Source organism: Macaca mulatta, chromosome 16, assembly GCF_049350105.2.
Source record: "Macaca mulatta isolate MMU2019108-1 chromosome 16, T2T-MMU8v2.0, whole genome shotgun sequence".
In the NCBI taxonomy this organism is placed as follows: Eukaryota; Metazoa; Chordata; class Mammalia; order Primates; family Cercopithecidae; genus Macaca; species Macaca mulatta.
The window spans coordinates 19,722,451-19,745,394 of record NC_133421.1 but is presented as its reverse complement, the minus strand read 5'-3'; the positions used below and the strand labels follow the sequence as shown (position 1 = coordinate 19,745,394).

The 22,944-nt window shown below is 54.5% G+C and overlaps 1 protein-coding gene across 2 annotated transcripts in view; it reads right to left on the bottom strand.

The window, feature by feature from the left end:
* The window catches only part of MYO15A (myosin XVA), a 75,033-nt gene that overhangs the window by 10,407 nt on the left and 41,682 nt on the right, over nucleotides 1-22,944 (bottom strand). For both annotated transcript variants that reach the window (XM_077970487.1, XM_077970488.1), the window contains 29 exons: nucleotides 22,620-22,780; nucleotides 22,416-22,510; nucleotides 21,460-21,574; nucleotides 21,222-21,289; nucleotides 21,074-21,151; nucleotides 20,700-20,877; nucleotides 20,462-20,594; nucleotides 20,034-20,139; nucleotides 19,802-19,874; nucleotides 17,647-17,768; nucleotides 17,377-17,436; nucleotides 16,823-16,898; nucleotides 16,355-16,470; nucleotides 16,148-16,266; nucleotides 14,920-15,061; nucleotides 14,168-14,279; nucleotides 14,004-14,078; nucleotides 13,030-13,208; nucleotides 12,286-12,401; nucleotides 11,941-12,013; nucleotides 11,597-11,669; nucleotides 11,265-11,338; nucleotides 10,927-11,009; nucleotides 9,153-9,283; nucleotides 7,927-8,021; nucleotides 7,292-7,369; nucleotides 6,775-6,871; nucleotides 3,803-3,963; nucleotides 2,615-2,748 (listed from right to left, as the gene is read on the bottom strand). In XM_077970487.1, the coding sequence (XP_077826613.1) occupies nucleotides 2,615-2,748; nucleotides 3,803-3,963; nucleotides 6,775-6,871; nucleotides 7,292-7,369; nucleotides 7,927-8,021; nucleotides 9,153-9,283; nucleotides 10,927-11,009; nucleotides 11,265-11,338; nucleotides 11,597-11,669; nucleotides 11,941-12,013; nucleotides 12,286-12,401; nucleotides 13,030-13,208; nucleotides 14,004-14,078; nucleotides 14,168-14,279; nucleotides 14,920-15,061; nucleotides 16,148-16,266; nucleotides 16,355-16,470; nucleotides 16,823-16,898; nucleotides 17,377-17,436; nucleotides 17,647-17,768; nucleotides 19,802-19,874; nucleotides 20,034-20,139; nucleotides 20,462-20,594; nucleotides 20,700-20,877; nucleotides 21,074-21,151; nucleotides 21,222-21,289; nucleotides 21,460-21,574; nucleotides 22,416-22,510; nucleotides 22,620-22,780 (3,123 nt within the window). The remainder of the gene's footprint in view (nucleotides 1-2,614; nucleotides 2,749-3,802; nucleotides 3,964-6,774; nucleotides 6,872-7,291; nucleotides 7,370-7,926; nucleotides 8,022-9,152; nucleotides 9,284-10,926; nucleotides 11,010-11,264; nucleotides 11,339-11,596; nucleotides 11,670-11,940; nucleotides 12,014-12,285; nucleotides 12,402-13,029; nucleotides 13,209-14,003; nucleotides 14,079-14,167; nucleotides 14,280-14,919; nucleotides 15,062-16,147; nucleotides 16,267-16,354; nucleotides 16,471-16,822; nucleotides 16,899-17,376; nucleotides 17,437-17,646; nucleotides 17,769-19,801; nucleotides 19,875-20,033; nucleotides 20,140-20,461; nucleotides 20,595-20,699; nucleotides 20,878-21,073; nucleotides 21,152-21,221; nucleotides 21,290-21,459; nucleotides 21,575-22,415; nucleotides 22,511-22,619; nucleotides 22,781-22,944) is intronic.

Here is a 22,944-nt window from a genome sequence, read left to right as displayed (position 1 = left end):
GAAAAAATACAAAAAAAATTAGCCAGGCATGGTGGTGGGTGCCTGTAGTCCCAGTTACTCGGGAGGCTGAGGCAGGAGAATGGCGTGAACCCGGGAGACGGAGCTTGTAGTGAGCCAAGATCGCACCACTGCACTCCAGCCTGGGTGACAGAGCAAGACTTCGTCTCAAAAAAAAAAAAAAAAAAAAAAAAAAATTAGCTGGGCGTTGTGGCATGCACTTGTGATTCTAGCTACCTGGGAGGCTGAAGTGGGAGGATCACTTGAGTCCAAGAGGTCAAGGCTGCAGTGAGCCGTGATAGGGCCACTGCACTCCAGCCTGGGTGACAGAAAGAGACTCTGTCTCAAAAATAAAATAAAAATAAAAATAAGGAGTTTTACATATTGAGCCCTTACTGTGTTACAGGTGCTGGAATATACATGGTATGGACATCATCTTACTATTCTTTTTTCCAGGGATTCTCAACGTGTGGCCGAGGGGGTTGAAAACCATTTTCATCACAACACTAGGAACTTGTCGTTTTCTCTCTTGTTCTCTCACAAGTGTACAGTGGAGTTTTCCAGAGGCTACATAACATGAGATGGCAACAGGCTGACTGCAGAAGCAGATCTGGGAACCCAGCTGCCTTAAGTCAGACAGTACAGAGCTTTGAAAATGTAAAAGTACAGAGCTTTGAAAATGTAAAATTCCTACTAATTTTTTTTTTTTTTCTTTTGAGACAGGCTCTTGCTCTGTTACCCAGGCTGGAGTCCAGTGGTGCAATCACGGTTCACTGCAGCCTCGAACTCCCAGGCTCAAGTGTTCCTCCCACCTCAGCCTCTCGAGTTACTGGACTACAGGCATGTGCCACCACACCCATGAATCACTAAATTTTTTTTGAAAATATACTCATTTTTCATAAAAAGTTATTTATATTGACATTTAGTGGGTTTATTATTTTTATTTTTAACTGAATTAATACATCAATATTTTAACAGGGTAAATATATTAACTGATATAACCCACATAAACAAAAGCTCTTTGAGGTCCTCTTTTTTTTTTTTTTTTTGAGACGGAGTCTTACTCCATTGCCCAGGCTGGAGTGTAGTGGTGCAATCTCAGCTCACTGCAACCTCTGCCTCTTGGGTTCAAGCAATTCTTCTGCCTCAGCCTCCCAAGTACCTGGGGTTACAGGCGTGCACCACACGCCCAGCCACGAGGTCCTGTTATTATTATTATTATTATTAATTTTTTTTTTTTTTTTGAGACGGAGTTTTGTTCCTCTTACCCAGGCTGGAGTGCAATGGCGTGATTTTGGTTCACTGCAACCTCCCTCCGCCTCCCGGTTTCAAGTGATTCTCCTGCCTCACCCTCCCAAGCGGCTGGGATTATGGGCATGTGCCACCACGCCTGGCTAATTTTGTGTTTAAAATAGAGACGGGATTTCACCATGTTGGCCAGTATGGTTTTGAACCCCTGACCTCAGGTGATCCATGCACCTCAGCTCCCAAAGTGTTGGGATTACAGGCGTGAGCCACAGGGCCCAGCCTATTATTATTATTATTATTTTGAGATGGAGTTTCGCTCTTGTCACCCAGGCTGGAGTACAATGGCACAATCTTGGCTCACTGCAACCTCCACCTCCGGGGTTCAAGTGATTCTCCTGCTTCAGCCTCCTGAGAGCTGGGATTACAGGGGCCCGCCACTACACCCGGCTAATTTTTTTTTTTAATTTGTATTTTTAGTAGATAGGGGGTTTCACCATGTTGGCCGGGCTGGTCTCAAACTCCTGACCTCAGGTGATCCGCCCATCTCGACCTCCCAAAGTACTGGGATTACAAGTGTAAGCCACCGCGCCCGGCTGAGGTGCTCTTTTCAAGAGTGTAAAAAGGTCCTGAGACCAAAAATTTGAGAATGACTGATGTACACTGTGAGCATTAATTATAACTTAGAGAACACCAGTTTAAAGGCTGTCTAGGCCAGCCAGGGTGGCTCATGCCTGTAATCCCACTGCTTTGGGAGGCTGAGGCAGGAGGGTTACTTGAGCCCAGGAGTTCAAGATCAGCCTGGGCAAAGTAGCAAGATGCTGTTTCTACAAAAATAAAAAAGTTCAGCCTGGGCAACAGAGCAAGACCTTGTCTCTATAAAAAGTGGTATATCGTTTTTAAAAAATAAAGAAAAAATCAATAATTAATTAAATATATAAGTAAATAAAGGCTAACACCCATAATTTACTTGACTCCTCCCTGTTGCTGGATATTGAGGTTACTTCTGATCTTTTGCTCTTGTAGCAGCATTGCAGTGAATGTTTTTGTGGCTAAATCTTTCTGCATAGCCACGTGTATTTCCTGGACCACAGGGAACATGTGTCCTGAAACCTTTTTTTAACATTACCTTTGTTCTGAGCTAATAATATCAACCAGAAGCAACTTGCGAGAGAGAGGCAGGGTCCCAGCTCCTATGGCTAGTTGGAAAACTTCAGCCCCCAGGCAAGGAGAGCCCCTTCCCAGACAGCCCCACTGGTATAAGAGGGGAGTCTGGGGGCCTGGGGACAGCCAGCTCTGAGGGGGGTGGAGGTGGGCTGAGAGGGCAGGGTTGCCTGTCCACCCCAGCTGAGACAGGAGGGCAGGTGCTCACACGCTCGGCAGGTAGAAGTGGTCCTTGGCGCGATGCTGCAGTGAAGCCAGCTTGGACACCTGCTGCAGCAGCTGCTCGCTGGGCTGGCTGGCTGGCACACTGCTGAAGAGGCCCTTCAGATAGTCAGGCAGGACCTGCAGGGAGCACCTGGGTAAGGGGCTGCCAGGCAGGCACACGTATGGGCACTTGGCTGCAGGGGACTGGGGACGTGCATGTTTAATGATTGCAGCCCCATCCTCTTCTGGGGTAGGATGGCCTATTACTTTCCTGGGTTTTGGGGAATGATGGCAGAAGCACGTAAGGGTGATGTGGGAGGGCTGTGGCCTTGATGCCCATGAGGGAGTCCCCACAGCAACCTTGCCAGGATGTGGGTTGGCTGGTGAGAGCAGAGCATCAACTCTGCAGTGTGGTCATGTATCTATCAGGCCTGCTGTTTCTCAAAACTGAGTGTGCCTGAGCCACAGGAGGGCTTGCCAAAATAGACGGCCAGGTTGGGCTCCAGAGGCTCTGAGGCAGGAGGTCTGAGGTGGGACTTGAGGATTTGCCAGTCCACAAGCCTCACATTGAGTAGCATGGTGCCGGACTGCACAGGGCTATGCTTCAACAGTGACACCATGTGACCACAAAAGCTACGTGACCATATTGTGTACAATTCCTGAAGTTTTGGCACCAGTTCCACAAAAACACACACTTTCTGTTCAAGCACTTCCACACATACTGGCTCAGTAGGAGAGAACCCAGACTTTGTAAACTCCACGATCCTGACTTAGAGGACTTCCAAGTCTCACAGAATAACACACAGACAAAAGTGACAATACTAGCAAACCCTGGCTTAGCACTTGGAGCAAAGGACAGGCCCATGTTCAGAGGAGGAAGACATCTGAAGGAAAGGGGAACGCAAAGAGGGCCTAATGGGAGACGTGTTGTTTGGGGACAGATTGCTGGGAAGGACTTAAATAAGCTGGGAAGTGCAGATGGAGGGATGGCATGCACAAAGGCCCTCAAAGGTAGTGAGGGCTGTTTCGACTTCTCCAAAGAGACCACATAGGGGAGCAGAGGCATCAGGGTTAGAGATGTCCACAGGGCCTGAATCATGAACACTTCAAACGCCACAGCTGTGGAGTCTGACTCACAGGCCCAGGGGAGCCTAGAAGGTCCCAGAGTCCAGAGAAGCCCACGTGTGCTGACCTGGTTGTAGTGCATGGTCACATATAGCTCATTCTCGAACTTGAGTGGCTGATCCCAGAGCACACGCCGGAACCACAGCATGTAGCCGCCGTCCACCTGCTCCATCTCTGAGGCCACATCCAGGATGTAAGCACGGCGACTGAGTGGGCACACATGCTGGCCTGCAGAGAGCAGGGAGACAGGGCTGGGTGGGGGCATATGTGCACACACACGTGTGTACATGTACAGAGCATGTGTACAGACCCCAACCTGCTACCCAGCTGAGGTATCACCTCGGACAAGCCACCTGCCTGTTCTGGGACACAGCTTCCTCATTAAAGGAGAGCGTGTTTGTCGAATGGGGTGTCCTATGTTTTATTGAAATGTTGATGACCACAGATGGTAATAACTCCAATGCAAAGCTTTAAGTAATGCTCCATTTCTCCCGGGGAAAGAGGGGCTGCTGAAGAGTGCCCCCAGTGTGGCCTGCCTGGATCTGGGAAAATGCCCTGCATTATGCTCAGAGAAGGCCCAGCTCCTTTCCAGAGGAGGCTGGGGACAAGGACAAACACAAGAGGCCTCAGACTACAAGACCTAGTGGGTAGCTTTCTGCAGACCTCCTTCAGGAGAGACCCCTTGCCAGGCACTTGGCATAGGTGGGGGTGGGGAGGATTGGGGTCTGAGCCTGGGAGAGGCTCAAGTTTTCCTCTCTTGCACTGACATTTTTGCCACCCATCTCACACCAGCAGTAAAATCTTACTAAAGAGAGGGGGTTTGGTATGATTACATGATTACCACTATGTGACTGTGGATAAGTCACAACTTCTGTGGCACGCTGAATAATGACCCCTGCAAAGATGTCCAGGTCCTAATCCCTAGAACTTATGAATATGTCACCTTCCTGGCAAAAGGCACTCTGCAGATGTGATTAAGTTAAGGATCTGGAGATAGAGATGATCCTGGATTATCCAAGCAGGCCCAACATCATCAGCACAGGGGTCCTCATAAGAGGAAAGCAGAAGGGTCAGAGTCAGAGGAGGAGATGTGAGACCAGAAGCAGAGGCTGGCAGGGAGAGAGATTTGAGGATTCTACACTGCTGGCTTTGGAGATGGAGGAAGGGGTCATGGACCAAGGAATGCAGGCAGCCTCTAGATGCTGGAAGGGGAAAGGAAACAGATTCTTCCCTAGAGCCTCCAGAAGGAACCTGGCCCTGATGCCATTTTCATTTTAGAACTTCTGACTTTCAGAATTATAAGGTAATATATTTGTGTTTTTTTTAAGCCAATAAATTTGTGATAATTTGTTATAGCAACAATAGGAAACTAATACAGCCTCCCTGGGCCTCAGTTTCCCCACCTGTAAATGGAAAGACTAACAGTCTCCACTTCATAAGGTTGTTGTGGGGATTAAAATAGTTCACAGAATGAAATGCCTTTTTTTTTTTTTGAGACGGAGTCTCGCTCTGTCGCCCAGGCTGGAGTGCAGTGGCGCCATCTCGGCTCACTGCAAGCTCCGCCTCCCAGGCTCACGCCATTCTCCTGACTCAGCCTCCCAAGTAGCTAGGACTACAGGCGCCAGGCTATTTTTTGTATTTTTTTAGTAGAGACGGGGTTTTACCGTGTTAGCCAGGATGGTCTCTATCTCCTGACCTTGTGATCTGCCCGTCTCGGCCTCCCAAAGTGCTGGGATTACAGGCTTGAGCCACCACACCCGGCCTTTTTTTTTTTTTTTAGATGGAGTTTCGCTCTTGTTGCCCAGGTTGGAGTGCAATGACATGATCTCAACTCACCGCAACCTCCTGCCTCACCATCCCGAGTAGCAGGCAAATGCCACCATGCCTGGCTAATTTTGTATATTTTTAGTAGAGACAGGGTTTCTCCATGTTGGTCAGGCTGGTCTCGAACTCCCGACCTCAGGTGATCCACCTGCCTCGGCCTCTCAAAGTGCTGGGATTAAAGGTGTGAGCCACCACGCCAGGCCTTTTTTTTTTTTAATTCTTTTTTTTTTTTTTGAGACAGAGTCTCACTCCATCACCCAGGCTGGAGTACAGTGGCATGATCATGGCTCACTACAACCTCCGCCTCCTGGCTTCAAGTGATTATCGTGCCTCAGCCTCCTGAGTAGCTGGAATTACAGGTGCGCACTACCATGGTTGGCTAATTTTTAGTAGAGATGGGGTTGCGCTATGTTGGCCAGGCTGCTCTGGAACTCCTGGCCTCAAGAGATCCACCCGCCTCAGCCTCCCAAAGTGCTGGAATTACAGGCATGAGCCACCATACCCAGCCTGAAATGCTTTGAATTGTGCCTGGGGCACAGCATCCGTTTGATAAATGTCAGTTATTATGACTGTTTTGTTACCTGCCATTCTCCCCTAATGTCTTAACTGGACTTGGGCAGGCAGGGCTGACGGCACACGGCTGAGGGCTGAGGCAGCGGTAGGGAGAGCTGGCTGGGGGTTGCTGGAGCTGACCAGCTAGTGACAGGAGGCAAGACCATGATCTAGAGTGCCAGGCAGCAGATGGAAGGGCTTTTGGGATGCGTGACAGTCACCTAGGGTCCCAGGAGCCCTCTAGAGGGGATAGTGACACCTCGGGAGGGGCTTCTCTGGCCATTATTAAGGCATGAGAGGCAGGAAAGAAGACTTGCACCTTTAGGTTCCAGGAGTGCGGCGCTATTAATGGAAACCTTCCCAGGATGTAATCTCCTTGAGGGCACGGCCCGTGTCCTCTCATTGAGCATGCCCTGAGGGGCAAAGGGAGGGCTGAGAGAGGGCCCTCACCATAAGGTGAGGCAAACTAAGCAAAGCGGAAAGGGACAGATAAAGGGCTGGGGGTGCTCGGTACACACAGAGATCCTTCTGCATGGGGGTCAAGGGGCTTCCTGGAGGAAGTGGTACCTGACCTGGGCCCTAAAGTCTGGATGGAGGGCCCCACATGGCTCAAGGCCCGGGGATGGGAATGGGTCCAGCATGCTCACTCTTCCTGGCACTCACCACGGTTGGTGACAACGAAGATAACATATTCACTGAAGGCCTCAGGGCGTGTCAGAGCCATCTCAGCACAGATCTCTTCCACCACGTCCAGGGCCACCTGGGGGTGGGGCGGAAGAGATGAGGCCATGCCAGTTGGGCTTGACCTCTGTCCTTCTGGCCCCACTCAGGCCCCCGGAAGCCATGTGTGGAGTTCCTCAGCCCTCTTCACAAAGGCGCACAATCCTCTGAGGTCTCTGAGAATCAGCCTCAGGCAGGGAAAGAACACAGCTTGCGGTCTGAGACTTAGGTTCAAAATCTGCTTCTGTCCCGTTTTTGCAGGATGACCCTGAGCCAGAGGCTTAACCTCTCCAAGGTGCAGTTTGCTCTTCTAAGAAATAAGTCTTGCCTTTTGGGGCTGTGGAAGAGCCTGGGAGGGCTCAACATCCTTGGGGGCTTACTCCTCCCCCATCCTGGAGCCTGGGCTGTCCCTGCCCCTGCCCCTTCAGTACCTGGCTGCAGGAGACATTCCTTCACTTACAGTGCATGTTTTAATTTTGAGATGGCGTTCAAGGCCTCCAGGAAGAAGAAAGAGTTGCCTCTTGGAACTGCGGCCTGCCTGGGGATAAGTAGGTGGGAGAGGGATGACAGGTTGGGTCCTGGGATCTGGGACAGCCCTCGTCTCCTGCCGTGGGAGTTCCCAAGCCAATAGGTCCTGGGCTTGCACATGTAGGAACACTTGAGCACCTGGACTTTGCAGAGCCTGTCTGCATGCCCCTGAGTGCAATGCACCTGACAGAGAGGTCTCTGGGCAGGGCTTGTGTTCCCCATTCATTTTTGTGTGTGTTTGTTTTTCGACATGGAGTCTCGCTCTGTCACCCAAGCTGAAATGCAGTGGCGCGATCTTGGCTCACTGCAACCTCTGCCTCCTGGGTTCAAGGAGTTCTCCTGCCTTAGCCTCCCGAGTAGCTGGGATTACAGGCACCTGCCACCATAACCAGCTAATTTTTGTATTTTTAGTAGAGACGGGGTTTCACCATGTTGGCCAGGCTGGTCTTGAACACCTAACCTCAGGTGATCTGCCCGCCTCGGCCCCACAAAGTGCTGAGATTACAGGCACGAGCCACCGCGCCCAGCCTCCCATTCATTTTGAACCCACTCCCACCCCATGCTTACCAACATGGCGCGAAGCTCTATGCTGCTGGGGAGCTCCAGACGACCCCCGAAGCGCAAGGTTTTCTGCAGGTTCTGCTCACAGGCCTTGGCGATCCCTGCAGAAGCAGGGAGTCCAGGCCTTGCTCAAGGTGGACTGTGGGAGAAAGGGGCTCCTCTTGCCACCAACCATGAGCCCACTGCATTCTCTCCACAAGCTGTGGGGAAGGCATTTACTCCCCCATTTGACAGTTGAGGAAACAGTTCAGACAGGGACAGTGACTTGCCCAAGGTCAAGAGCTAGAGGTTAAGACCTGGATTTGAACCCACATCCCATGTGTCTAAGGACCTTTTTTTCCAGCCCACAGCCCCTTGGCAACCTATGATCCTGGAAACTGCTGTCACCCTGAGCTGTTGACTGGGGAGCTTGTATCCAATAGGCTCTGTGGCTAGGGTGATGCAGCTCTGCTCATGCCAGCTGGGATACCCTGCCAACCGCCCTCCCTCACTCAGGCCTCCCAGGGCAGGAGACCCCAGCATCAGTGCTCCATTTCTCTGAGTCAAGAGTTCTAGGGCACATTCTGTTGCCTTTATGCATCTGGGAGCTATTCCATGGGGGAACTGGGTCTATTCATCTGTGGGCTGAATGTTTGTTAATTGAATCCGAGAGCAGCATTCAGAGGCAGGAAGGGTAAGGTCTCCTATCTCCTCCACGGCTGCCATGGTGACTACAGCGGCCCCAGCCTCCTTCTTCGGGAGCCCCAGGGGTTGCTATGGAAACCATGCTGAAGAGTGGCCCCCCTTTCTCCATATTCTAAGGGGGATGATACCAGCTTGGGCCCACCTCTGCCCAGATCCCTCAATACCCTTGCTGAGTCCCAACAGTCAGAGAGGCAGGGCTGCACCCCGGTACTCTGGATTCTTGCCCACCTCCTTCTCTTCTCCCACATGCCACACATTCCCACTCCGGTCTTTGCTCCTGTCACTCACTCCACCTGGAAACCCCTCCTATGCAAGGCAGTACTTCCTCCAACGAGTCATCCCTGACCACCCCCTCCATTAGATCAGACAAACCACCACGCCAGCCCCTGTGGAACCCTCACAAATGTTTGGGGAATATATTAATATTAGTAAATATCGCTCAGCACCTGTGAAAGTGAGGCCCTCTGGGTTTCCCCTCCCACCAGCTGCCCACCCAGTCCCCATGCGAGAAGCATGCAGTCCTGGGTCCCCACTCATCGACCTCTCACCCTGAAAGGGCAGGCCCGGGGTCCGGCTCACGTCGTGGAGGAAGCGAGTGAGGTGTGGGTGGAGGACCTCAGAGCAGCTGTGGTAGGCAGTCACGATGTATAGCAGCCTCCAGCCTCGCTGGCAGCTGTCCCTGCAAGGACACACGGGGGCCACATCACAGGTGGCCACAGCACTAGAGTGTGCCAGGAGCCTCCTGGGATTGAACTGAGACAGATTCCAACTCTCAGGCAGCTCCTGTCCCCTGAAGATGCTCCTCCCTGCCCAGTGAGGAGGCCCAGGGCAGGTGGGCCTTAAAGCCATGCAAAAGGCATATTCTGTTGAGAAGTCAGGATGGGGGATAGGGACGGAAGAGGATGGGGCCCCAGACATCTTCCCCAGGTAGGGGAAGTACTGTGACTTTTTCCTCTCCTATTCTTCTCTTTTCTGCGTCACAACAGGTAGGGGATCTCTCTAGGGAGGCTTCTGGGAAAAGGGGAACCTGCTGAGACTGTGTAGAGGTCATGCCAGGTAAGGCCCAGGGCTGGGAGGAGCAGGAGGACAAGCTGAGTGGTTCTAAAATTCCTGAGGAGATGGAGAGCAAGTGAGGAGGTAGTGCAGATGAAGACAGGAGGGTGGACCTGATGGTAACAAGAGCATGCACATATTGGGCACCTACTGTGTGCTGGCCCTGCATGAGTGGAACACAGTAATTCATCTTCACATGGTCGTGGGTGTGAGGGTTTCATTTGTAGGGATATCTGGTGTCTGGGAACAACACTTGGGCTTCCTTTGGGAAACCACCCACCCCGCTCTAGATCCCTGTGGTTTGGAGATGGGCACGGAAGTCAGGTTTGATCAATGTGAGCACTACAGCCCCTGACCACAGTGATTGGCCTAGGGATAGGCATAGTTGGTTCAGGGTTGAACATGTGACCAACTCAGGCCTGTAAGCCTGGATTTAATAATTTCTATAGCAGGCTGGGTGCGGTGGCTCATGCCTGTAATCCCAGCACTTTGGGAGGCCGAGACGGGCGGATCACGAGGTCAGGAGATCAAGACCATCCTGGCTAACATGGTGAAACCCTGTCTCTACTAAAAATACAAAAAATTAGCCAGACATGGTGGCGGGCGCCTGTAGTCCCAGCTACTTAGGAGGCTGGGGCAGGAGAATGGCATGAACCCGGGAGGCGGAGGTTGCAATGAGCCAAGATCACGCCACTGCACTCCAGCCTGGGCGATAGAGTGAGACTCCGACTCAAAAAAAAAAAAAAAAAAGGAATTTCTACAGCAAATATTGGGTCAGTCTTGCTTTCTCTGGGATTGCTGAGCTGTCACCCCAGACCTGCCACCTTGCTACTCTGTGGGAGAGGCTGTTTGGGAATGATCAACACAGAGGAAAACAGAGCCAGAAGATGGAGAAAGCCTGCTTCCTAATGACACCTGGATCCAGCTATGCCTGAGGCCACATACTCACTGACTTTTCACTTCTCTGAATCAACAAGCTCCCTTTTGGTTAAATCAGCTTAAGTTGGGTTTCTGTCACTTGCAACTAAGAATCTGGACTTACACATTATCATTGCCATTTTACAGATGAGGGTACTAAAGTTCAGAGAGCAGAAATGCTGTGTTCCAGACCAAGTAATTTCAAAACACGTGCTCTGTTGAGTAAGGACGAAGGTGAGGGGAAGAGAATCCAGGAGGGGTCAGGCCTGAGGAGGTGGGAGGCTGAACTGGCCCCTCCTGGAGCATGGACACAGTGAGGGGATGGTGGGGTATAAAGCCCAGTTCACTCACTGCTTGGAGCTGGTATTGTCTGTGATCTGCTTCACAACTTGGCAGTAACATTCATCCCGCATGACCTCATGGTCCCCGCACAGCTGAAGGAGGACAGGGAGGTTACACACCAAAGACAGGCTAGGGGCTATGTCACATACCAGGTACATAAGAACAGGGTGGGCACCTGAAGACAGGCCTGGTGTCCCTTTCCCAGCCCCCTCCCCATCAGCATGATGCATTCCTTTTTGGACCATGGGAGAGGTTTCCCACCCTAATGTCCTGTGACTCATTGACAGATGGGGAAACTGAGCCACAGAGCAGGAAAGGAGGCATCTGGCAAAGTTGGCTGGACTGACCTTCAGGAGGTTACAAAGCACGTCCAGGTCACTCTGGCCCTTCAGTGGGGCATCCCCCATGAACCTCATCACAGCTGTAGGAAAGACCTATCCCACTCAGACCCACCAAACCCCCAGTTGTCCACCCACCCCAGGAAGCCCCAGGACTGAGCCCCTCCCTGGGAGCCTTGGCCACAGGCAGCTGGGAGCTGCTTTTCTCTTAAATGTGTCCCACGTCTGAGCTGGGGGAGGGGAAAGAATCCAAAGACCAGGGAGGAGTGGCAACCAGTAGAGACCACACAGTGCTGGATCTCATCCAGCCCAGAGCCCTGGCTGCAGTCTCACTGCCACACCTAGGAACATGTCGGTGGCCATCTTGTTGAGGCTGTTGTCGCTGAGTTCGATGAGGGATTCCTGGAGGGGAGTCTGTGGGGGAAGAGGGCTGTGTCATGATGGAGGAGGGACACGTCAGAACAGAAAGGGGACACACTGTTTCAAGGCCATATAACAGGAGGGTCCACGTCACAAAAGGGGAGCCAGGCCCAATACTGGGGACAGATGCTGTCCTTGGGAGGGAATCAGGGTGCCCAGAGCTAGAGGGTCTCACTGAGAACAAGTTTGTTGGCCTCAGGGGCCTGGGACGGGGCCCCTGCATCACCATTTTACAGATGGGGAACTGAGGTCCGGGACTGGACACCTTGGTGAAGCAAAGCATGTCCTCCAAGGTTCTGGACTCCCGAGCCTCCTTGGATTTCAGCCTGAGGCCATCCCTGCAGTGGGAGGTGGGTGCTACTGACCTGTCCTGCCCAAGCCTTGGCTACATCTTTTTCCACATAGGAATGTTCTTGACCCACCACTCTGATCAGTCTATCAGGCAGGAAGACCCCCAGAGGCAGGCACTGAAGTGGGCCTCACACCTGGGTGGTCTCTCATCTCTCCCACCAGAAGTGGGGCCTCTAAGACCGACAGCCTGCAGTTTGGATGGCTGCAAGAAGCCCAGAACCCTCCCACTGTGGGGAAGAGGGGTGGGGCCGCCACTCACTGGGGTCTCCTCTGAGGGTCTCGGAAATACTTCTGGGCAAACTCGAGCATTGTGTAGGGTGGGAGCGCCAGGGCATCCTCCCCATGGTCAGCAGAGTGGGCCCTGACTGGGGGACCCTGCAGAAGAGGTGGAGCTAGGAAGGCCGTTTCTGGCCACACCACGCCTGGCCCTTGGGTCAAAACTGACAACGCAATCCCTCGCTGATAGGACCCAGATTCTCAAGCCACCCACCCACCCATCCATCTGGACCCGGCTGCATCCCGTTGTTCTCACCCCTTCAGCCCGCCCACGCCTTTTACTTGCTGGGCTAACCCAGCTCCCTGCCCCACTTGGCCACGCCCTTGCCCGGGGTTGACTTCCCCAACTGCCATGTCACAGCTGACCCCACCCCTCGCTAGCTCCACAAACCAACCCCGCTCACTCACCTGGCCCCACCCCATCCCAGGTAGACTTCACCTACTGGCAGGCCCAGGCTGGTCTGACCCCACTGGACTGATTAAAACCAACTGATCCTCATCCTTCCCTACCCCATTTGGCCACACCTCCAACCTTCTCTGGTCCCATCTTCCAGGTCTCACCTCCGGCTCACTCTACCTCGTTCACCCTCACCCTAGTCCAAGATCAGCCACGCCCCAAGAGCCTGACCAGGCCTGTGGCCCACCTTATCCCCACTCGCCTCACCCCTTTTGCAGCGGTCCCTTCCCCCTGGTCTACCCCGCCCCACCCCACCCACACTGGTCTCACCTCTCTCCTGCGGCCCACCTCCTGTGCAGCGGCTGCAGAGGCCACAGCAGCGGCCACGGCGGCTGCTCGGCCGCGGCCCGGCTCCACTGGCAGCTGCAGGAAGTCGGGGGCAGCAGCGGGCTGCACCAGCTCCGAAGGGAAGTGGCCAACGCGCCCGTGGATGGTCCCGAACCTCCAGCCTAGGGGCGGGTAAAAGGTCTAAGGCAAACAGGAGGGTCTTGCCTTGTGACTAAGGGAGTCCTTTAGGGAGATTCGGGTACCTTCTTTATCTCTCTCTAGAACTGTGTGAGGCAGGCCAGGCCATCAAACCCATTTTACAGATGAGGAAACAGGCTCAGGGAAGGAAAGGGATTTTTCTCAGGGCCACAGGACCATAACGGGGAAGTGAAGCAAAAAGGCAAAGCAGGGTTTGTGGACTCTCAGGTCATGTGGAGACATAAAGAGAGATTCAGGGCGGGGCACAGTGGCTCACGCCTGTAATCCCAGCACTTTGGGAGGCGAAGGCGGACGGATCATGAGGTCAGGAGATCAAGACCACGGTGAAACCCCGTTTCTACTAAAAATACAAAAAATTAGCCGGGCCTGGTGGCGGGCGCCTGTAGTCCCAGCTACTCAGGAGGCTGAGGCAGGAGAATGGCGTGAGCCCGGGAGGCGGAGCTTTCAGTGAGCCAAGATGGCGCCACTGCACTCCAGCCTGGGCGACAGAGCAAGACTCCATCTCAAAAAAAGAAAAAAAAAAAAAGAGAGAGAGATTCAGGCCACAAACACAAATGCCCATGGAGACCCCTCAGGCAAAGCAGAGGGCTGGACTGTCTGGCCACCAACAGATACTGACAGGCCACGCCTGGACCTTAGGAGACCTGACCAGCCCAGACCACTTTCGGGCACCAAGAAACCCTCACTGTGCATCTGCAGCATGAGTGCGTGAAACTAGGATGCACCCTGTATGGGGTTCCAGGTTCTGGGGCACCCACCAAAGTCGGGACCTCTACGTCGCAGCTCCTCCAGGTATACCACCTTCTTGCGAACCACGCAGCCGGCACTGTAGCCTGTGGGCCAGGTTGGGTCAGCATCTGCCAGGGTGGCCTCCTTGGCCAGCCTCCGCCTCCTGCCCCCAACCCACCCCAGTGGCACTGACCCACTCGAGGTGGCTCTAGGGGCTGCAGGTGTATGATGTCGCCCTTGTGGAAAGCCAGCAGCGCTGGGTCTTCAGGCAGGAAGTTCTTCACAGCGACCACGTAGTCAGAGTCCTGGGTCAGCCAGGGGCAGGTTGAGGGCAACAGCCCCATCACCCCACTCCCAGAGGCCTGGGGCCAACCCTGCTCCTCACATCCTTCCTGACTCATCAGGGAAGGGAGCCTTCATCAGGTGAGAAGAGGGAAGGGCATTCTGGGTGGAAGAAAGGGCTGGAGGGTGAGTCTGAGGGACCCAGATGGACTTCAGGGCACACACATAGGCCTTCCCCACTCAAGCCCTCACTGACTTTCCTGCTGAAGTCTTCCTCGGGCCTAGGGCACAGAGATGACCTGCCCTAGGCCTGGGGGCTGCCAGTTAAGAGTGGGCAGAGGGGATGGAAAGAGATTGAGATGCAGTGGGTGGGCCATGCAGCCAAGGCAGGAGGGTGAGGAGTACAATTGCTGCAGAGCTCAGAGGAGGTGCTGTGCCACCTGGCAGGGTGCATTGGTAAAGGTTTTCTGAAGGAGCAGGCAAAAGGGGGCAAGGGTATTCCAAGTGGAAGGCACAGCTAGTGCAAAGGACTGAAGGTAGACAGAAGTCTATGGACACAGTCATACTTCCGAGGAAGGTGAGGCTAGTATATATGTGGGGTGGGAGAGCCCTGTTGCTGGCCCTCAGCCTGGGTGGAGGGAAGACCTGTGAGAAGATCCTTACCTTCTTCAGCTCCAAAATGAAGTCATCCACCAGGGTCTTGACCTGGTGTGCTCGGGCTGAGAAGAGGATGACCTTCTCACTGGCCAAGTTGAACTCCAGCATGTTCTGGGAGGGCATGGTCACAAACAGGATATCTGCAAAGCTGGAGGATGGGCCGGTGGCATGAGGGCAGGACTCCACAGCCAGAGGGATGCCCTCCTTCCACCTGTTGTGCTGCTTCTGCTCCTGTCCTGCCCCATTTGAAGCCCAGCCCCACCTTGGCCCCATTGTGCCAGCTCCCACAGGACCCTAAGCTTCCTGCTTCCCCTCTCTGACCCAGGCTGTGGCTTCAGCTCAGTTCCTACCACCCTTTGGGCCAACACTCCGGCCCCTCTCCACCCTTCGTCCTTTGGTCCAAGCTCTAAATCTAGATTTGTGCCTACCCAAATCTCTATTTCACCCATTGACCAAATTCTCACCATTTTTCAAAGCATGCAGCTTTTACCCAACCAGTGAACAAGGTTCTATTCCCGTCCTCATGTTATAAAGGACAAAAGGGACTTCTAGCAGGGGAGGGAGTCTGAGGACTCAGTAAGGTGTCACGGCTGGCAGTGGTTCCCTCACCAGCTGCATCAGGGTTTGGTCACTTCCAGCACAGCAGCCCCTCTGCACAGTGCTGCTGCTGTGCAGCAGGTTGGAAGGAGGACAGGGGAGTGGGTTCCCAGCTCAACCCCTTCCTGGCTGTGTGACCTGAGACAAACAACTTTTCTCTCTGAGCCTCAGTTTCCCCAGCTCTAAAATGGGTTTGCTTCAATGGCTTGGCACAGAGCCTGGCACATCATGGGTACTTGGTAAGTGGCTGTGGAGAGGAAAGAAATGCTGATGCCGGCCGGGCGCGGTGGCTCAAGCCTGTAATCCCAGCACTTTGGGAGGCCGAGACGGGTGGATCACGAGGTCAGGAGATCGAGACCATCCTGGCTAACACAGTGAAACCCCGTCTCTACTAAAAAATACAAAAAAACTAGCCGGGCGAGGTGGCGGGCGCCTGTAGTCCCAGCTACTCGGGAGGCTGAGGCAGGAGAATGGCCTGAACCCGGGAGGCGGAGCTTGCAGTGAGCTGAGATCCGGCCACTGCACTCCAGCAAGGGGGACAGAGTGAGACTCCGTCTCAAAAAAAAAAAAAAAAAAAAAAAAAAGAAATGCTGATGCCAGTCTGTACCCCAGTCTCCAGCCAGCCCCTTCCGGTCACCTGTATGCACGCAGGACCCGCAGCTGCCCGCCAGCCTCCTGGCCACTTTTGACCATCCTCAGGAGTTTGATGCCCACGTGGGACACAGCTAGGAGCTGCACACCAGTGCCCACACTGCCCTGGGGCAGAGATAAAGGGCATGTGAGGGTCCTCTCGTCTCATCCCTGAATCATCTGGACAGGTAGGGGGCAGGTGAGGGACTCGCACCGTGGCAGGGAAGAGGCGGGAGAAGTAGACCTCCCAGGTGTCTCGTGCAGCACTGACCACGGCCCGCTTCACACTCTCTGTTACCAGGGGCCTCTGTGTGTCCAGCTGATTCTGGGCTATGGGAGGCCAGGTCTGGTGAGGACCCCCTCCCATTCTCCTGGCAGCCCCCATCTCGGGGATGTCAGGGAGGGAGGTGGCTGATACCCAGCAAGAAGGTATCTGACCAGTGTCTATACTGGGAAACTGAAACCCAGAAATGGACAAGATGGCCAGCACACACAGTGTGTCAGGCATTGCCAACCCCAAACATGCAGCCCAGCCATGCGAGAGGCCAGAGAAGCAGAGCAAGGAGGCACATGTCTGGGAGATGGTGGGTCTGGGCTTATCAGCCTCCGTCTCCCTCTGGGACAGGGCTGGCCGTGCCTCTGACTCGTTGCCCCATCAATACCGTCCCCTCCCCTGAGATACCAAACAAGGCCTTCATTCTGAGCCTCTCATCCTCAGAGATGCGCAGGCAGGCCTCGGAGAGTGTGTCGTGCAGGATCTGTGGGAACAGGCTGTGATGCAGGCAGCACATGGGACTCCCCCAGCTGGGACCCAGGTCGGACTATACTAGGGTGAGTGGCAATGTGGGGGGGTCCCATTTTGCAGCAGTGGGGTCATCTGTAAGCTGGTTCATCTGTGTAAATCAGATCCCACTGACAGGGCCCTCTCCTTTCTCCTCACCCCCACAATCCAGGCTGCCCTTCCTAGGCCACAGTTTCCTAATTTATACAGGGGGTTTACATTTGATCTCTGGGCCATGTCTAGCTCAGACAAACTATGACTCTCATTAGGTTGAACTGTGAGCTCACTGACCCTGCCCATGGGAGGGGGAGATTCAATAAAACAGCTGCCCATCCTCACCCTGGTCAAGGACCCCAAATCCCAGCATGCAGAGGCAAGCTTTGCAGCTAGCTCATCTTTGCGTCCACACTGCCCTGCTGAGTTCACTGAGGCAGAAAGGGGAGAGAGGACTTTACCTGCCGGAACAGGAGGTCAAGCTGCACAGGATGGCTGTAGCTGTCCTTGGGGTAAAACACCTGCAGGGGCGGGGCTTCAGTGGGTACCTTCCGACTGCCCCCTCCCTATGCTTCACACCCGGCCCCGCCCCCTAGATGCAGCTCCGCTCCGGCTCTAACTCCACCCCTGGCTTCAGCCCGGCTTTTTTCTATCCTGGGCTCGCTCCCCAAGTCCTAGACACTCCTCTACCCCGCTTCAGCCCCTCCCCTGGCTCTGGCCGTGCTCTGCACCTCTTTGCGCAGGAAGATCCTCCAGGGGGCGTCCTGATAGCCGTAGAAGCTGGGGTTGATGAGGCGGTGCAGCCGCGTCTGCATGGGTTCCTCAGGGGGCTCCAGCGACCGCGAGGGCAGAGCTGGGGAGCGCGGGGGTCAGGGAGGCAGGAGAAGGGACCTCATTTTTAAATTTAATTTTAACTAGGCCGGGCGCGGTGGCTCACGCCTGTAATCCCAGCACTTTGGGAGGCCGAGGCGGGCGGATCACAAGGTCAGGAGATCGAGACCACGGTGAAACCCCGTCTCTACTAAAATTACAAAAAATTAGCCGGGCGCGGTTGTGGGCGCCTGTAGTCCCAGCTACTCGGGAGGCTGAGGCAGGAGAATGGCGTGAACCCGGGAGGCGGAGCTTGCAGTGAGCCGAGATCGCGCCACTGCACTCCAGCCTGGGTGACAGAGCGAGACTCCATCTCAAAAAAAAAAAAAAAAAAAAAAAAAAAAAAAAAATTTAATTTTAACTTTTTTGAGATGTAGTTTCGCTGTTGCCGCCCAGGCTGGAGTGCAGTGGCGCATTCTCGGCTCACTGCAAGCTCCGCCTCCCGGGTTCAAGCGATTCTCCTGCCTCAGCCTCCTGGGTAGCTGGGATTACAGGCGCCCGCCACCATGCCCGGCTAATTTTTTGTATGTTTAGTAGAGATGGGGTTTCGCCATGTTGTGCCAGCTAGTCTGAACTCCTGACCTCAGGTGATCCGCCCGCCTTCCTCCCAAAGGGGATTACAGGTGTGAGCCACTGCGCCCGGCCACAGGAACCTCTTAGGATGAAGTGGGAAAGGCAAGGCGGGTGGAGGAGGGGACCCAGGGGCGGTCCACAGAAACAGCTGTTCACTAGGGTCACACATGACCCAGCCTTTCATTCAACACATAAAAACACCTATTGGATTTGGTTTTTTTGTTTTTTTGTTTTTAGATAGAGTCTTGCTCTGTCGCCCAGGTTGGAGTACAGTGGCTCTATTTCGGCTCACTGCAAGCTCCGCCTCCTGGGTTCAAGCAATCATCCTGCCTCAGCCTTCGGAGTAGCTGGGACTACAGGTGCGTGCCACCACGCCCAGCTAATTTTTGTGTTTTTAGTAGAGAAGGGGTTTCACCATGTTGGCCAGGATGGTCTCGATCTCTTGACCTCGTGATCCACCTGCCTCGTCCTCCCAAAGTGCTGGGATTACAGGCGTGAGCCACTGTGCCCCACCAAAACAACTATTGTATACAGGCCTGGGTTAAAGGCTGAGATGGCCCTGCAAATAAAGTAGACAAGGCCCCTGCCCTGGAGTTTAGTGCCCATGGCAGGTGTGGGTGGCACAGATCATTCAGAAACAAAACTCTCACTGCCTGAGGCTAGGGTGGCAGTAAAGCAGGGTGGTTTAGGACAGACCCTGGCGAACTGGTCTGTGAGGCCCTTCACTCCTAGCAGTCTAGGCAGACCTTGCTGAGGTGACAGAGGTGACATTTGAGCTGTGACATGAATGGTGAGAAGGAGCCAGGCATGCAAAGGTCTTGGGGAAGAGCATTCTAGGCACAGGAAACATGCAAGGCGGAAGTGGGCTTGGAGTGTTCCGAGAACAGAGAGGAACAGAATGTGGCAAGGGGAGGCAGAGAGATGAGGCTGGGGAGGTGGACACATCATGCAGTGTCTCATAGGCTACAGTGAGGAGTTTGGAGCTTATTGTAGGAGCCATCAGGCGTTTTTGTCAGGCGCAGGATGGGAACTGCTTTATAGCTGTTAAGATCACTGTGGCTGCCGAGAGACAGAGGGTGTAGAGGTTAGGGCTCCAACTGTGATGCCAGGAGGCCTCAGCTGATATCCCTGGTCTGACACTTTTGAGCTGTGTGACCTTGGGCAAGCCACTTAACCTGTCTGTGCCTCTATTTCCCCATCTGCAACATGTAGGAACAACAGTGCTACCTTGAAGGGTTCTGGTAGGATTACATAAGCTAGGATAGGCCTGGCCTGAGATCTGTGCTACTTAGGTGTATATTATAATTACACCAACGTGCTCACAAGATGTACACAGGGGCTCAGGGACACAGACACACACACTCCACCGACACACTCACCTGTGCCCACAGACTTCCTCATATACTTGGACACCCTCCCCTCCTTCCCTCCTGGCCCTCTCACCTGAAGTGGGTGCCATGGATGGCCTTGGCACACTGGTCACCGGCTTCACCAGGGCCACAGCCTCTCTGGACACCTGTCCCACCCCAAAGAGACTGCTCAGGGGGCAACAGGCAGGCCCTGTGGAGGGGCAGTGGCAGGGCCACAGCTTGTAGGGGTAGCTGGTTTCTGAGGATCCCTGAGGCCCCTCTTTGTCTTCTGTTCCACCTGGGACCAGTCCCACCCTCCCCCTCACCTGGGTGCCAGGTGCAGCTGCCAGGTGAGTCATCTGCCCCTTCAGGATCATCAGGGCCTCCTCGTGGGGGTCTGGCCGCTTCATGAACACCTTCCCGCCATCCTTCCTGTGGGCATTGGAGTACTGTGGTGGGTTGACACTGAGTCTCCCTTTCCTGTCACATAGTTTGACAGTAGGGAACGTCCTCCTCCTCCACCACCACTCCCCCATCATTATAAACGAGAATCCAGGGAGAAGCAGAGACTGGCCTGAAGTCCTACAGCACAACCTAGACAACAGCAGGGCCTCATCTGGACTCAACAGTATAAACAAACTTCCTCCCTAACAGGAGCTGGGCAGGGTGTTTCAACTCAGTAAGCTGGTGGGCCATGATGGACACTCAGGCACAGTGAGGGGGCTGGAGCGCTGGGGGCGGGGGCAGTGCTGACCTGAGGGCCTCGGGCCGGCCTCCCCGGAATGGCTGCTGGTACTGCCTGACAATATTCTTGATCTGCTGTGTGGGCTGTGGGAAGTGCTCAGAGTTGAGCGTTGAGTACCGGACCAACTCTGGGGAGGGTGAAGCTGTGGGCAAGGGCGGGTGGTGGGAACAGGGTGAGGCCACAAGGGGCACAACCACACCCCCAGGCCTGTCCTGGGAAGCCCCAGAGGCTGGGATAGGGCACTCACTGGTTTCTGGAGAAGCCTGATCCTGAGCTAGAACAGGGGCAGCCACAGGCTTAGTGGTGAGCCTTGGAGCCTTCAGAGGGGCTGGAGCCAAGGGCTTTGGAGTGACACGAAGAAGCACAGGTTTGGCAGGGGGACCGGTGCCTACAGACTTCGGCTGTGCCTCTGGTGCTGGGGGTTTCTGTGGAGAACAGGACGTGAGGATGGGCTGCTTGGGATACACCAGGCTGCTCTCTGGGACCCCAGATCTCTGTCAAAGATGGGTTGTGGAGCTCCTGGGCTCAGAGAGGCACAATAGTGCCCTAGAGCAGCACAGCGCTCCTCTTTACAGCTTGTGTCTCCAAGCAACCCCTGCACCCCGGGCAGGCCAGACTCACCTCTGTGGGCAAGGATCTCAGGGCAGCACTCAGGGGCTGCTGCTGGAGCGCCATGGCCTGCAGGGTCATCTCCCGGGCCTGGGGAGAGGTGGCCGTGGTGACCAGGCAGGTCCATTCTCCACTCCCCAGCAGTCCCTCCCTCACTCACCAGCAGCACGGCCTGTTTGTGGATGAAGGCTTGCTGTAGAGCCAATGTGGAGGCGTCCAGGCCTGGGACTGAGGGGAGGGGGCAGAAGGCACAGATGGCACCGGAGATGCCCTCCTCCCTGTCCTCTCACCCCCCATCATGCTGTGGCTGCCTCCATTCTAGCAAACAAAGGTGCCTGAGGACCGGCAAGTGGCTTTGGCCCTGCCCAACCCTGGAACCACCCGGGGAAGGCACTGACTTGGCTTTGGCTCTGGGGGTCTCCTGGGGGTGTCTTCAGTACCACTACTGCTGCCTCCACTGGGCTGGCCTCCCCCTTTCATTCGGTAGGCAATGGCTGTTGGCTTCTCCAGGTCCTGGGGGCAGTAGGTGGCTCAAGTGACCATCTCAATGTTGTACTCCCAAGGTTCCATGGCAACAGGCACCTGACACTGGCCATCTCCCCACCCTCTGGTGTTGGGGGGCGGCCTCCTGCTGGCTCAGGGTCTGCTCTATGCTCAGCCTTTACCCTGATGGCATCCCAATCAGTCCTCCCCATAACCATGTGCACTCCCAACCCATCCCCTCTTCCCCAGAGGAGTAAACTGAGGCTCAAGGAGGGGCTGTGCCCTGCTCAGGGCTGCATATCATGCCGGGGCAGTCGGGGTGGGGTGGGTTCTGGAATTTCCAGAGTGAGCAAGGGTATCTGAGGGGTATCATGAGATCTGGGGCCAGAAGACCCAGGGACCAAGGTCATTCAACTCCATCCAGATAGAGATATTTTAGTGGCCCCAGGGGGCTGGCTCCCAACAAAGGTGCACTTCTTCCCTTTTTTTTTTTTTTTCTTTGAGACAGGGTCTTGCCATTGCCCAGGCTGGAGCACAGTGGTGCGATCACAGCTCACTGCAGCCTCGAACTCCTGGGCTCAAATGATCCTCCCATCTCAGCCTCCTAAGTAGTTGGGACTACAGAGGCATGCCACCACGCCTGGCTAGAGGTGCACTTCTAACTGTGGGTCCTTCCAGGATCAGCCAAGAGTATCTCTAGCTGTGAAGAGACCCTCATCCTTTGTCCAGCCTCCAGCAGATACCCAGATGGGACACACCACCCCATGACCCTGACTGTGAGAAGCTCTCAGGTCACCCTGTACAAGTGTGTGACTTGGGTGTACATGCTGTGCCTCCTGTCTGCAAATGACCCGCCCCACACCATCCCTACCGCATCCCCATAGGACAGCACGGGGTCGAAGAGGCTATCCAGGTAGCAGTCCAGCCCCTTGTGGGGCACAGCAGGCTCTCCAAGACTGTCTGACTCTGGAGGGGAAGGCACAAAAATATCAAGTTCTTTTTTCTTGATGATTTCCACCCCACACAGCCTCTAAGGCTCCCTTCCCACCAGAGACAGCAGCCATTGTTGGTTGACCTTGGTGGGTTGCTGTCCCTCTTTGGGCCTCAGTCTCCCCATTTGTACCATCCTCATTGTGGCTGCTGTACCCATCAGAGTCAGGTACTTCGTGCATGTGCTCCTGGGGCTGGGGTCTAGTGGGTGTGTCCTCATCCGAGTCCCAGCTGTTCCCAAACACCCTGTGGGGAAAAGGAACGTGGAGCTGCTAACCTTGAGAGAGATCCCAGAATCCCCCAAATTTTCCTCTGCACCCCAGAATTGGGTGGCTTTCTCCCTTTAAAAGCAGGATCCTTTGGTGAACTCTACCTCCTTAAGAACCTGAAGTCTAAGTTCCGGGCTCAGC